General features: G+C 43.0%; 1 protein-coding gene across 4 annotated transcripts in view; it reads right to left on the reverse strand.

Annotated features, from left to right (window-relative positions):
* Positions 1 to 15,543, reverse strand: part of crebbpa (CREB binding protein a) — a 47,289-nt gene that overhangs the window by 27,272 nt on the left and 4,474 nt on the right. For 3 of the 4 annotated variants that reach the window (XM_038713981.1, XM_038713980.1, XM_038713983.1), the window contains exons 2-4: positions 6,749 to 7,467; positions 2,175 to 2,354; positions 1,104 to 1,371 (exon numbers count right to left, since the gene is read on the reverse strand). In XM_038713981.1, coding sequence (XP_038569909.1) covers positions 1,104 to 1,371; positions 2,175 to 2,354; positions 6,749 to 7,467 — 1,167 coding nt within the window. The remainder of the gene's footprint in view (positions 1 to 1,103; positions 1,372 to 2,174; positions 2,355 to 6,748; positions 7,468 to 15,543) is intronic. The other variant, XM_038713982.1, reaches the window with a different exon arrangement.

Raw genomic sequence — 15,543 nt, forward strand, 5'->3', positions numbered from 1 at the left:
TTTTTGTTTTATATTACAGCAATGCTGGTGCTGACACAGGAAGGAGAGGAGCAGGGGCTGGATGAGCACACAGAAACAGACGATATCCCCAATGCAGACAAACTAATTGTTGGAGGGAGAACAGCAGACCTGGCTTGTAAGAGGTGAGTGTTGAAATTCCCCTGTGCCAAGTCTGGATTAGGAAAAGACACATGGTCAACAAGGAGTCAAGGGAAACCTGCCTGCTGATGGCTGGGCTACTGAGCTCCCTATGAAGACCAGGAGGACATCTAAAAAAAAACTTGAATACGCAAATAATAGAGTATAACTGATTATTACTTAACTAAATCCTGCACCCAACCCCTCACCATTTATTTATTATCTTTGTCTGTCATCATTAATTTTAAGGCAATGTGGTGAAGCCAAAGACGATTTTTCAGATTGTGGTTCCTGATCCAACTTTTAAGGTTGTGATTTGCATTCATACAGAACTTTGAAAAAGGAGTGCTTAGTACAGAATGTAGATGGCTAGCATAAGATTATGACATACATTAGGGGGGAAAAGCTGTCTGGCTGCTGCTACTAAGAAATGTTATTCTTAAAAAAGGCAAAGTGTGAGATGATGTACACCAGTTCTTGGTCACATTTTCATGAAAAATAAATAGGAAAATTCATCAGCCTTTTTCTAAAATGTTAGAATATTCTGTGCGTTACATTCTGTTATCAACATTTAATCTTACCTGCCCACACCCAACCACCACCTGATTTCCCCATTAGGGGAATCCCCATCTATGTTGATGCCATTTTCAAGTTCTCCCCCCCCCCATTGATGTTCTAATTAGTTTTGCATTACTTGCTTGTTTTAAAGTCATGTATCTTTATTGTCCTTCATTAGAAATGTGTTTTCGGCTCATCAAATGTAAGAAACTACAACATAAAAAACAGAAGCAGTAATCTTAAAATTTGACTTAAATCTTGTTTGTCACTTAACTGTTTTTTTGTTTTTAATGTGGATCCTAGCTGTGTATGACTAAAAATGGTTGCATAAACATCTGTACAAACTCAGCAATGGAAAATTATCCATCCGATTTCATTATCCGATAGTTTCTAATGCTCCAACTCACCCTGGCAGGATTTGCCGGCCTGGCAGTGGGTCATGTGGTTGAGGACGTTCTTCATGGTGCGGCAGTGAGGCAGGGCACAGGCCCTTACCTCCCCATTGGCCTGCTCCCGTCGCTGGCACTTGTGTGCATGAAGCAGCAGGACCAGCTGCTGCTGGATCAGCTTGCGCTTCTCTGGGTCAGCTGTGGGGACTGCCGAAGGCACTGCCACACCTCCGCCACCAGGCAGTGGGAGCATCGCCGCCTGCTGCTGAGACTGCTGCTGGAGCTGCTGAAGGTTTGACAAAAAACAACACAGAAACGTACAAACAAACGTTAAAATAATGCCTTCAAACTCTTCTTGCTTGCAGTACTGTCAATACCACAGTTGTAGATAGGTAAAATTCTTGTCAGTCAATTAGCAGAATCAAATATATGTTGAATACCAATGGGTAATTTTAACTTCAGATATGCAATTCAGTGTTTCCCACAGTACAAATAAATAAGATTTTAAATAAGCCTAGTAAAAAAAAAAAAATTCAATATGTGGTGGTCAGCGTTGATATTGTGGCAGGACGCCACAAATAAACATATGGTTAACATTGCAAATCAAAGATTGTATTTTTCTTATTTGTGTCTCTGTGAAGAACAAAGTTATTATTAAACAACTGGTCTTTATTAAAGGGTAAAAATGTATTAAATTTACACAGGGGTACATCCTAAAAAATGTCATGATGCAAAAGCTCACTTGATCATTTTTCCCCTAATGTGCCATTAGCAATGTATTTAATCTGTTGAACACGCTTTATCTGCAGTGAGACATTAATATGACTGACACATCTAGACAACCACCAAGCAGCAAATGAGCCTCTGTATTTGTTCAGTGGCCGCTGGCGCTGCCCCTCACCAGATTGTGAACAAGAGAAAGTAAACCAAATTGTACTGTAGCCAGCGTGTCATAGGCAGCTGATGTTACTGCTTTATGAGATTTGATTGGCTGTATCAAAATAAGGTGTGTCTGAGCATTTATCATATGTCTAATAACGTATGTGTTATCAGTATGGTAAGGTCTCAACATGTGTAGCAAGCACTAACCATGTTTGGCACGCTAGTGACAGCGGCCCCTTTGAGCTCATTGGGGAAGGGTGGCAGGCTGTTGGCAAGAGCAGCCTTGTTCTGGAGCTGCTGCTGCGGGTTAAGCTGCTGGCCAGGCCCTGTGGTACCCTGACCATAGGACTGGGCCCCAAATGGACCTCCATTGGTGCCCAGGCCCATCTTGAAAGAAAAACAGATTTTAAAAAAAAGGTTAGCAGCATTCGTTTTACAGACTGAAAGCACAAACTACTTTGTAGCCCCGACTAGCAGCTCACATCTGTCTGTGATGTGGCACCATTAACTGTTTCCATAAACAGAAGACTCAGCACTGTTCATCAATGCAAACAGGCAGATCGCTACTATTTTTTTTTTATGATGGATTATGATTTACTTGGGGACCTACATTTGTCAAGACAGCACCAACGCGCCAATAAAGGTTCCGCCTTTATTTCAATGCCAATTTGTCACTGCAGGACACCCTCTGCCAATGCATGTTTCTGTCTGAACCAGCTCATGTTCTCGCACCACGACTGCTCTGCATGACACCAGCTATTGGCAGGAAGGACTTCCACAGCCTTCGAAACATTTCCAACCTTTTCTTTGCCTCCTTTCTCTTTTCAAGTTAGTCGGCTGAACCACTAGAAATAACACAGCAGATAGGTTAGGAACCCACGAGATAAATGCTGTCCTATCTTGGCAAAGTGTTTCTTTCTTTAGCTACTTTGACAGGTAATAACTTGGCAGTCCTATTGTCAAGATCCTGTTGGTCTGTATTATACAATATTTACTGTCAGGAGTCTCCATTTCTTTATTTTCTGTTACTTTGCATACATCTATAGCATGATAAATTTAGTTAGTACAAAAACATTTTTATTAATATCATGACACCGCCACCAAATATATTGTCCAGCCCTAAGTGAGGTGATAGAAACCAATAAAAAATAGTGATCTAAATAATAATACATTTTATTTCTTTTGCGCTTTTCAGGACAATCAAAGACACTTAACAGTAAAACCAGAAGTTATGTACAATTAAAAAAGATTAAAAACATAAATAGCATAATATAAAATATATGAGCAGTAGATAAAAATATGTGGTGTGGAAATACATAAGAGCATAAGAACTATCCATATGACAATATGAAATTTCACATACTGTGATACAGGAGTTTGCCCATATCGCCCACCTTCAACAAGACCAATGACTGCATACATTAAGATGTGAGGCACCATGGGGAATAAAGTCCTTGTCAGCGCCGTGCTACACACTGATCAACTTGCTGCTGCTCTCTCATCCTCAGAGCTGCTGGGAGACCAACCAGGCTCCGCCATGCCAGGCTAGGCTGTATCCCCTCAGGCTGTTGACACCGCTCCAACAGACCAGATAAAAAAGACCCAGCTGAGACGACCAGACACTGGCAGCCTTTCAACACAGCTGAGCAGGCGGACACACACAGCCGCTCACACACAAACGCGCAGCCCCTCCGCTTCGCTCTTCCCATTTAGACCCCCACTCTCTGACACACTCCACACATCAGCAGGCAGGACAGTTGCCAACTATCATCGAACCGCTATGCTGCCAGGCCAGACTATTCAGCTGAGCAGCCCTCCCTCCCTCCTTCCTCCTCATTGCACTCGCCCTCTGTCATTCCAACTGATTAAGTGGTTTACAATACACCGCCTTTCCCTGCGTGACTGATGGGGCAAGCAGCCACCCAATAAAGCCAGAGAAAGCAGGGAGGAGTGTTCATGCGTTTACAATAACAAAAGGAGCATGGGGCAGGAAGGAGTGACAGCAGCCTCTAACCAACACAAATGCCCAAAAAGAGATTTACAACCAAGCACAATAGAGAAAGCCACACACAAAGACTGGGTCCAGTGGTCTTTCTCTAGAGCTGTTGGAGACATGATAATCACAGGAGAACAGCCAAGCTTTAAACACACACACACGCGCTTTCTCCCGTGGATAGGTCTACATCTGCTTTTAATCTTTCATGTGGTTAAAGCATGTGTACATACATTCTCTACTCGAGAATGACTTTCAACACACACAGTCACTATCTCGTCCAAGTCTCCGCTCAGAGCCAAGACACTTAAGCGCCACGTAACCACAACACGCTGACACACACAGCTAGTAAAGAAGATTGCTTCCTACAGATTTCCTGTGGAACCACATTGGTGGCAAGCTCACGTCTAAGCAGCCAATGACACTATGAACATTAACACACAGAGAGTTTATAAAGCATATAGAGTCACAAAACTAATCTAAAAAATGACTGAGCAGTTGACAGCAGTGTCAATATTAGCTTCATGCCAAAAGTGAGAGTAGATCTGGCATGTGTGGAGTGTACATTTCATTTTGGAACAATCAAAGCACTGAAATGAGCAGAGGGGGGAGAAAAGACCAACAGAGGAATACACACATTCACAAATCATAGTCTGGGAGGGTTCAATGAAATCCTTTATCAATGAACAGCCAATTAAGAGCTCCATAAAGCTGACCACTAGCTTACAATTAGAGCTGCAATGTCATTTTTCAAGCAAACATGTCAAAAATTTGCTGGTTCCAGCTTCATAAATGTAAGGATTTTCTGCTTTTCTTTGTCATTTTTGAGTCTTTAGGTTTTGGACTGTTGGTTGGAAGCAATTTGAAGACGTCACTTTGGGTGAATGACCGTGGGTCAATGGCTTGAGCCTGTTTGGTATTTAACTGGAGCTGCTGTCAGGAGAGCAGCTATACCTTCAGTTCAAACATGGGGACACAATGAATTATCAGAGGAAGCACATGGTTTTCACATCCAGACCAGCAGTGGATTTAGCAGGGACCAGGAGAACAGCACACATCCTTTGGCCCTATCAAACTGGAAAGAAAAGAGGATTTTTCTCTACTTTTACAATGCAATACAAAAAGATCTTCAAGGTATCCTGTCGAGTTTCTGGCAACCAGTGGTGCTGCGGAGCAATGCTTAATGAGATGGTTGCCATTTTGTTGTGTCCCAGCAGGGTTTTAAATTGGCTGGTAAAATTACTGGCCATAAAATTGTTGATAGATGCGATATTATAAAAAAACAATACAATTTCTAATTACCCACCGATTAGCCTTTTGAAAAAGGAACTATAATAACAGAGACACCAATCCCTCCTCATCCCCGTTCTGTGAAGCACTCTCTGTACATTTTCCTTTAGTTGTACTTCCTCCGTGCTCTTTTAGGTTTATTACTTCGACAATGTGCAGTCACATGAATGCAGACTCTCTTTGCTCTCCATAGTCATGGCAGCCAATCATATGAGAGCACGTCATGGTTTTTCATTGCAAGACAACAGCATGCAGTTATCCAAAGTAAATTCATCCAGGTTTGACATATTAGGGCTCCACTTGAGTTAAAAGTTAATGGATGAGACAGAACAAGATCATTTTGACTGACCAACATGTTAGTCTGGATTAGGGCTGAACGATTGGGGGGGGGGGGGGGGGGAATCTAATTGGGATTTTCCTGCCAGATATTGTGATTACGATTCGATTTCCCCCCCCCCCAATATTCACTTTCAGTCCATTTTTGACTAAAGCTGTGTCAAGCAGCACAGAGCAGATGAACCAAGCAAGCAGTCAGAGAGAGAACGGCATAGAGAATTTGGTCAAAATGTTCTACATAAAACACCCTGTGCCCAATCCCGATCGTATTTCAACAATAAACACAGTTAAAAACAGACCAAACTATTTAACTGCATAGCCTACTCAACCACAGCAGAAGCACAAAAATCAAGGACGACTGAACAAACAGCACACACAGAACAAATGAACAAAATCTGAACAAGTCAGCAAAAGCAGGCAAAACTCTCTTATTCTGAAATGCTCAATGTGGACGTAGCAGCGCAGAGAGCGGAGCGAAAAGGGCTCACAGAGAGCAGTTATCTGTAGTTGGAACACACAGAATGACAAATTAACAACACGTCAACAACGTAGGGCAGGCTAAACGCTCCGCTACTCAAACACTTCAGTGTGAGTTTGCAAAAGACAAAATCACAGCTGCCGGTTCACCTGAGGCCATTTTTGTTTGTTGTTGTAAAATGTACACACCCTGTGCCCACTCTGATTAGTGGGTAGGACCGTAACAGGAGGCGTATAGCGCTTGCGATTGGTCGAGCAGATCTGTCACACAAGGATGACAACGGAATGAACAGCATGACTGCTTAAAACTGCTCAGATTTGCTGTATAATTAACCTACATTTTAATCGCCGTCTTCACGATTAGCTAATCGCGTTCTTTCAAATCGCAATTTCGATTCAGCCCTAGTCTGGATTTGTCAAGTATCGAAGGAAGAATGGGACCCATCGCACCAACAACGCACCATCAAGCTCATTAAGTTAAACTGTTGGAGTCCAAGTGGATCACATTCATTTGTTAAGTTGAAATGGTTTCCATCAACAATTTCTATGAATGACATAAAATTACTAATTCTGTGAATCAGAGCCAGTGACATGTTACTAATGTTATTAATATGTATGCCTCGATACATTCTCGTCCCAAAAAGTGCATGCACAAAGACTACACTTAAGAGGATGTGAGACTCACCTTGTTCATGTTGCCTGCTTGCTGGGCTGCACTGAGGGTGGCGTGAGCCCCCATCTGCTGCCCTCCCTGCGTGAGCGTCTCTGCCAACGCACTCCCTGCTCCTCCTGGTCCTGGTGCAGCTCCCTGCATTGTCGGTCCCTGGTACTGCATGCCTGCCACCCCTGCTCCCCGTCCTCTCCCAGCTTCAGGTCCGAGACCACCATTCATCACCTGCCCAGGTTGGGGCTGCCCTCCCTGGGCCAGGAGCCCAGCATGGCCCTGACTATTGTTAATCATGGACTGGTTGAAGCCGGTTGTGTTCAAGCCCATTGTTGCAGTATTGTTGTTGTTGTTCTGTCCTGCTACTCCAGTTGGTGTTCCTGCTTTTTGGGCCTGGGGGGATGGGTGGTTGTTGGGGGAGCCCTGGCCAAGGGGACTCTTTCCCAGCGGTGTTCCTAGCTGAGGCCCCATACCGCCTGACTGAGGGCTAGCTGAGTTCAGCCCTGCGCCTGTGATACTAGAGGTGCTACCTGCTCGAAGGAGCTCTGAGAGCTGCTTGTGCTTGGCAGCTGCATCCGGTACAACAGGGCCACCGCTGCCGAGGCCCGCAGGGGTGCCACCTGGACCACCAGCTCCACCGTTTGAAGGCATGCCACCCATGATGTTCAGATCGCCTCCATTAGGGATCAACTCATCTGGAAGGTCATTCTCCAAATCATCCCAGGACAGTGACCCCAGATCTTTGAGAGGAAGAGAAAAGCAAAATTAATTTGATCAGATATTAGAGTGGTTAACAGTTTAAAGTGTGCCACACTGGATCACTGACATGTGTGCCAGTAAGGAACATTCACTCTCCTAAGCATCACTGCCTTTGCGGTACGTTAAAAAAGCCTGTACAAGAAGCAATTAGTGATAGTATTTATATTTTCTCCATGTACCACAGGCATCTCAACCACATCAACCCTCGACCATCAGCATCAAATCTAACAAACCAATGTTGTCTTACTCCTCAGCTGACACTCCTCAGTCCAAATGTTCACCAACAATCCCAATTATGGAATTTTCATCAGCCAACATGCTAACTGGTGCTGCACTGTGGCCTTGTTACTGCAGCACAAGACAGAAACAAGACGCAGCATGATGATAAGAGCATTGCTACGGGCTGACAAACACAGTGTGACAAGAGAGAGAATCCCGCAGCACTCAGGGCTCCTGCTGGGCGGTGAAGGAATATTTGTGTCACACTATCCAGAGGTGTGAGCATAATGCTGAGAGCCTTGGGAGCCATGATTGGTTTGAGATGAAGTGACTAAGACAGCAAGAAAACATGGGAGGTGTGTGTGCATTAAGGGTGCCCACCCAAAGAAACACCTCTTTGGCTAATCAATAAGTGGGACAAAAATAAATGAAGCAATAAGTGTGTTACAGCTGGTGAGCATAAGCTAGTGAGTTTCACTTGAGTGTTAGCCTACTTTGCAAACTACCCTGTGTGTACTGCAGGCAGCTGTGATCATCACAACCTGTGAGGTTGGCAGACCTTTTCAATATGATAAAGAAGTCACTGTAAAAGGTTGCCAGTGCTTGCCTTATCAGAGGTATGTCAACACTCACACAGTAATAAAAGCACAAAAAAAAAGTCACCTGCAGCTCTTCATTTATCTAGACCACCAGTGGTTGGCTCCTGTTTCACCTACTCAGTAGTGGAACGTAATACAATCTCTAGGCTAGTATTTTTTAACTAACCTGCTAAATAATTTTTAATGGGAAAAAACGCAGGGTCATTCAGCAATACTACGGTGGCCAATCAAATTGCTCATCAAACTAACCCTAACATGACTTTAGGAGGCTAAAATTATCGTCTTAATTCCCATCCGGTTAACTCAGCAAGTGGTTGACAGATGTGTTAATCTTGGATGAAGTTATGATGTAAAACAGAACATTTCTATTTATAAATAAAAGGTAAATGAGTAAAGAGAAGCAGCCGCCATCAGCATGCAGGCGAGAGGCTCAGAGAGAATTTACTGCGGTTGCACAACTGAAGGAAGCAAGAGCCGAGGGGTGACACTTTAAATAAGACATATCCAAATCAATCAAGCTTATCAGTTAAACATACGATAAACAGGGTCTTAATGCTATAGGATGGGAGAAAACAGAACAGAGCAGACAGATAGAGGCAGTGACCCTCCCATCTGCTGCTGCGGCTGGTTGTCTTCATTGACATTCAGTCAGAATCCAGCCTTTAATGAGGGCACTTGGCCTACACACTTCCTTGAGTAAACACAGCCTTCCAGATCTGCAGCGCTACCCGCTGTCTGTCTGTCCCTGGCATCAGGCGAGCAGGTGCTCCATGTGGAAGAAGCTTGTTTAAGGCTAAAGGAACCATCCGTCTTTTCCTCCCTCGCTCCTCTCAGCCCCTCCTCTCTAAACCAGCAGCCACATGGACGCTACCAGAGCAGCAGCGTTCAGTTTAACCACATGCGCTCAGGACTGGCCTGCATACATTTCTCAATGGGGACGGACACACACTCTGTACAACCTTGCCCCCCGGTTTCTTGGCTGGAGACCAAAAATGCAAAGCAATATTTTAGTTAGGTAGCGCCACATGTCGATAGGGGAGCCCCAACCATGGGAGGGGCAGGGGAGACAGTTTTAAAATACTACTGTTCTCTTCTTGCAGCCCCCGGCCCCCCAACTTTCCTCCCTTTCATTTGTTTCCTATTAGTCCTCATTTGTTATGCACTTTCACCCAATTATCCCCCTTCCTGAAGTGACTGGTTGGCACACAGCTCACTACTTTTGTTTTTGGTGTGGCTCCCATCTGGGAGTTGGTGGCTATAAATACCCACAAAAGCAACTCCAGCAGTGGTCCAGACTGGGGATGTCTGTCATCTTGCCCTAGGGCTGAGGCCTTAGAGGGACAAGTGCAGCATGGCTGCCTGGCCTTTCACTTGCTGTTTAGTGTCAGAGCAGGGAAAGCAGAAAAGCCACTCAGTATGGGGAAGGTAATCCGCCCTCCGCTTTTTCAAAAATACTTTAAGGGTCCTTGGTGTCGGTTATAAAAAAATTTGATGAAAGGCTATTCAGCTATGGCGGTTTTTCATACAATTATACAAGAGGATATGAGGGTGCTGTATCAATACAATGTTCACGTCCTGCATGTACACTACAGCACTGTACAGGACAAAGCCTTTTACATTTTGTTTGTGGGTTCCCCGTCACCAACTGCATAGGGTGGTTGGTATATCTTCAACAAGTGTCCACAGAAGCGCGCTTTGACTGAAGCTCTCTGTGACAGGTATCAGACGGCCTGATGGCTGTCACAGCGGGCTGAAATCGCTTAAGATAAATTTTTGCGAGTTGGCAAACAAACATTGTCATCTATGCCATCTTCCTCCCTCTCTCACCTTCTCCCAGCCAATGTACAGCATCTAAGAAAACAGAGGGCAATATTATTTTCATTTTAAGACTGTGACTGTTAGCTATTGAGCTAGCTAGCATAAGTCACCACAGTAAAGCAGCCAAGCCCTCTCGATAAGTGAACTTCTGTCTACTAGCTAGCTTAAACTGATCACTGCAAACACTGCTAAGATGGTATAAATCTCACTGAACGGAAATTAGCTGACTTGTACTAGTATACATCCATTATGCTGGTTCAGAACTGGTTGTTTTCTTTCTTTGCATTGATTAAACAGTGTTATCACACTTATTGAGTGCCAAATAGCTAGGAAGTGTGTGAATAAGTATAAGACGACTAACTGAAGTACAATGCCTGTGTTATAAATGTAAATTTTCTATACCCTGAACAGGGTCCAATTTTAGTATTAACCGCTCACCAAATGAAAGTAAAACTACTTTGGCAAATAAAATAAATGAGGTCAGCCACCATTGGACAGACTGGACCGCCAACCTTCTTTTTTTAAGTTCTGCTTCTGTCGCCACATTACGGTGGTAGCTAGCTAGCTAAATGCTAAAAACTCTCTAAGCACAACTTTCATAGCTCATAGCTCCCAACACAAGCCCCTTTCACACTGTGTTATTTTCTGAGAGCATTGTGCCAATATGCCAGCTCACTGCGCTGTATCAAAAGGTACAGAGCTGGTGAGGGGGGTCCGATATGATCCGCCTCTGAGCCGGTAACGCTGGTAGAAATTCATAGTTTTCAGTCATGTGACATGCACGGTGACCTGGAGGGCAAAATGACAGATGACTGATGCTGCAAACGTTTGTTCATATTGAATGTGCTAATGTGGCATTAGACGGAAATGTTTGCATTCATTGCGGGATCTCTGTCTAAAAGTGGCTACACTTTCCCCTCTTTCCCTTCCAACTACTACTCCAACGTACACCCTCTTACAAATCTAAGCCAGTCAAACACAAGTAACATGAAATGAACATAAACATCAACAAAAAAAACCCTAATCCGTGTGTTACACGATATTAGATCCCTTGGTAGAGCCGGGAATTTCCACCCCTGGTTACTAGAGCCGATATGGGTTTTTGGGGGCTGATGCCTATATTAAAGTGAAAAAGAGCAGATATTTAGATTTAGAGAATGATTTGGATGGTAGACCCCTTTACTGTATAAATTACACTTAGAACAGGCCTATATTGAAAGCTGATATGCATGTGGGCTAAAAAAGCTTTTCCTAAATGGATTATGTTAATAAAATAGATTACAGTCTCAAAAAGTGCACATGTAAACAATTGCACATCAATAAATATTTGTAGCAGGAATGTGCACCTTTTTCAGCCATCAGTAAACAGAAACAATGAGCTTGAATAAGCATGTGTATTTCCCTTTACACATAATCTGCCATAATTTCAATGTAGCATATTCACAGCCAGTTCATCCTTTTACCAGCACTCTTCTAACCAAAGCTATGATATAGTGAGTTGCTGTTGAATGTATCTAATACAACATGACTCTCTACAACGAGGACTTGCAACTTTGAGATTTCATTTAACTAACGTTCTAACTACAACCAGAGCCGTTACGGCTCTGACTACAGCGTTACACATCTACAATGTCACACAAAGAGGAGCTACAGGAAGCCGTGTTAGATTCTTGTTCAGGTCATGTTTATTTACATGTCCACTCTGGTTTAATAATTTCAGACACGCAGACTAGCAGCAGACAGGCAGCTTGCAGATATATTTTGAATATACCAGAAACTATAGTTTAACAGCTCATTACCGTTAGTGCTCCTCCACTGATAAACACAGCATTAGCTTTGTGGTCAATTTAGCAATGGGCAGCGTGAGCTGCTGTAACGTTATGTGATTTTAGAGAATATTTAGAAGTGATGAACTAGGGACAAATGTGGACCGTTCACTAGAACTGCCACACTGTTTCAGAATAAATCTACAGTTAAATCTGTCAACACCTTCCAACACCCAGCTACCGTAACATTAACCTGCTGTGAGCTGCTAGGAAGCCGGGAGAGTGCAGTGAAAAACCTGAGGGTTAGCAAGTCATGAAGAGAAGTGATTGGGTCTGTTTTTATTATAATTATTTAAGTCATGTAATTAACGTGACAAAACACCGACTCACCGCTAACACAGCCCTCTGCGTGTTTGGTTTCTAAATGCTGCAGTAAGCTCCGATAAACTCCGGTCAGCTGATTTTTTCTGTGGTTTTTGTGGTGAGGCAGTATTGTTAACAGGGGAGCTGCAGCCGGTCACCCTCTGGTGGGCAAACTATGCAAACACCCATGACACGAGTGATGGATCTGACTTTTTGTTTCTTTTTTAATTGTCATAGATCTGCCGTTATAAACGGCCGATGCCGATTAAATGCAATTAGCTCATATCAGCCGATAATACCGGCCGGCCAATAAATCGGTCGGGCTCTACTGGTTACACACAACTCCACTGAAAGAATGCAGCAACACTGCATGAACAGGGACCTTTTGTTATTTAATATTTAACTGTTAGTCAAGTTAGTCAAGAGTGACGTCAGTTTCGGCAATTGGTGTATTTTCTGTCATTGCCTGTTGTCACCCCCCACCCCCCATTCTCTTACAGGTGGTGTTTTTTCTCTGTTGTCTGCTTGTGTGATGGCCTGGTGTCTGACACACACACACACACACACCAGTGTTTCCCACAGGATTTTAAGAGACTATAGTGGGTGGGCCTCGGACCATCTCGGGGGGTCCGGGGGCTTGCTCATTTTGAAGTTAAGTGCAAAATTAAGAGGCTATCTATGAAGAACTTTGTATGCTTGTAAACAATGTTGTGCTCTAATAAACTATTTGATCATAAACCCATTGTAGAGCTATAAATGGTGATGAAACAGCAACAAAAGTCAACTAATTTATTTAATTTTTCCAAAAAAGAAGAAAGCCAACCAAAATCAAACTTTTTGGCAACAATGCAAAACGTTATGTTTGGCGTAAAGGTAACACAGCTCATCACCCTGAACACACCATCCCCACTGTCAAACATGGTGGTGGCAGCATCATGGTTTGGGCCTGCTTTTCTTCAGCAGGGACAGGGAAGATGGTTAAAATTGATGGGAAGATGGATGGAGCCAAATACAGGACCATTCTGGAAGAAAACCTGATGGAGTCTGCAAAAGACCTGAGACAGTGACGGAGATTTGTCTTCAAACAAGACAATGATCCAAAACATAAAGCAAAATCTACACTGGAATGGTTCACAAATAAACATATCCAGGTGTTAGAATGGCCAAGTCAAAGTCCAGACCTGAATCCAAAATATATATATATATATATATATATATAAAAAAAAACATACATACATACACACACATAAGTATGTGTGTGTGTACACAGACACATCGAAAGCATCCCCTGCCCACCCGCACACGCCACAATTAGGGTGGGAAGAGAACAAGCTGAGTCTCAGACATCCTAAAATGGACAGTGAACATTAAGCCAGGTAAAAAACAAGCCCTTCCCTCTTTGTCTCTTTATATTTACAGTTTCACAGGGCCAGGAGGCTAAGTACAGATTCCCACTGGCTATTGACAGATCTCATATCTCTTGGTGTAGGTTTAAACTAAATACGTCCTGATAACAACTTATTCAACTTATTCGAAAAACCAAAATGCCAACCAATGAAGAGAGTCTGAGACTGTTCACAGCAAAACTGTCATTCAAACCACAAACTACATCAAATGCTTGCAATGATTTGGTCTCCCCTCCTCCTTTCTCTCCGTCAGAAAATAAGCTTGTGAGTGAAATCACCTGGCACTGTACAGGAAGGATATATAAATGTAATTTTGACATGGTGAAATAAAACTAGATTTTTTTTTTAAAGAAAGAAATCTGTATACAGAGTGGAGGAGATATGATTGTCAGTGTGGAGCCATTGTAGCAGAAAGGATTGGACAGGAACTAGACGGCCTATTTTAACACTGACAAAATAGTGAAATTAAAATGCAGTTTTCTACCGACAACACTTCAGAGGCCCAATAACCCTCACAAAGGAAAACTAACCTTTTTTTATCTATCTCTTCTGACATTGCTCAGTGACACACACTGACATCATTAATTGAAACAGCAGGATGTTGTGCGCTTTTAGGGTTCACTTGCTCCCAACAATGCGCGTTAGGAGACTTTCTAGTATTTTTTTCTAAATGGTGTTTTCTGCTTTTTATATATAGTGACAGTAGAGAAAGAGACAGGAAAGGCAGGTGAGACAGAGGGGATGACATGCAGCAATATGCCCAAGTCAGACTACAACCCAGGCCCCTGCAGTGTGAGCCTTGATATGTGGTACACTCTACCAGGGTGAGCTACTGGGCGCCTCAGACAGTCTAGTGACTGAACTTAACAGCTAAAGCATCTAGAAAAACTAATGAACACTAATAAAAATGATCATCAAAAAAAGAAAGTTTTAAAGGGTTAAATTCATCCTAAAATGCGTTCTTTGGCTTTGATGTATCCACCTCTCTCTGTCTTTAGTCTCGCTCAATTTTGTGATTGGTTACCCATCACGAGTAAGAGCCTATAAACATTTGCAAAATGGCAGATGCTCTGATGAGCTGTCACAGCCATCCACACCCGCCTTCCCTTCAATCAATATTACTGAAGTGGGAATAAATATCACAATCGGATGATCTGTTTCTGTGAAGACACCTGACGAACGCATGTACAATATTACCTCTCTTTTATCTCTGTTTTTGGTCTCTACCAACTTCTGGGGGAAATATTTGGCTCTTTAGCTCCTAAATGCTCCACTATTTTCAAACTATGTTGATGCGTCCATAGTCCGGCGTCAAAGTCCACTGGATGCATCTCAGAAGCATTTAAGCAGCGGAGTGTGCAGCCTGTCCACCATTATTTACTTGTTTTTAATTTGTCCTTTATGTGCTTCTACTACCTTTCACAGCTCTCTGTGACCCTGTTTTGTTCCGCCAACTTCAGGCTGCATTTCCCACAAGGAGCATTTCAGAATCAGAGCACTTTACCTGTCTTATTTTGCAGACATGTTTAGATTTTGTTTATTTGGTAATCAGTGTTTGCATTTTGTGCTTCTACTATGATTAAGTGGGCTACGTAGTTAAATGATTTCCTTTTGTGTCCGTTTTAACCGTGTTTGTTGTTTTACAATCGGGAGTCTCCACCGGGTGTTTTACTTACTCTTGTGTGTCTGACTGTAGGGGGAGGAGAATTCCGCGGAAGGTGCGACGCATATTTAAAATTTCTAATAATAATATTAGTGGTGATTAAAACCTGCTTTTACATGGCGGTTTAATGTGAAAAAGAGTTTTTTGCCAGGAGGACGGGGTTTGACAATCATGATGCCTGCTCAACGGCGTGATGTCTGTCAGCCATCACGGAAGGACGATG

The sequence above is a fragment of the Micropterus salmoides genome, unplaced genomic scaffold (assembly GCF_014851395.1).
Source record: "Micropterus salmoides isolate LMB-PRFRI ecotype aquatic unplaced genomic scaffold, ASM1485139v1 Ms_hic_scaffold_12, whole genome shotgun sequence".
Taxonomy (NCBI): domain Eukaryota; kingdom Metazoa; phylum Chordata; class Actinopteri; order Centrarchiformes; family Centrarchidae; genus Micropterus; species Micropterus salmoides.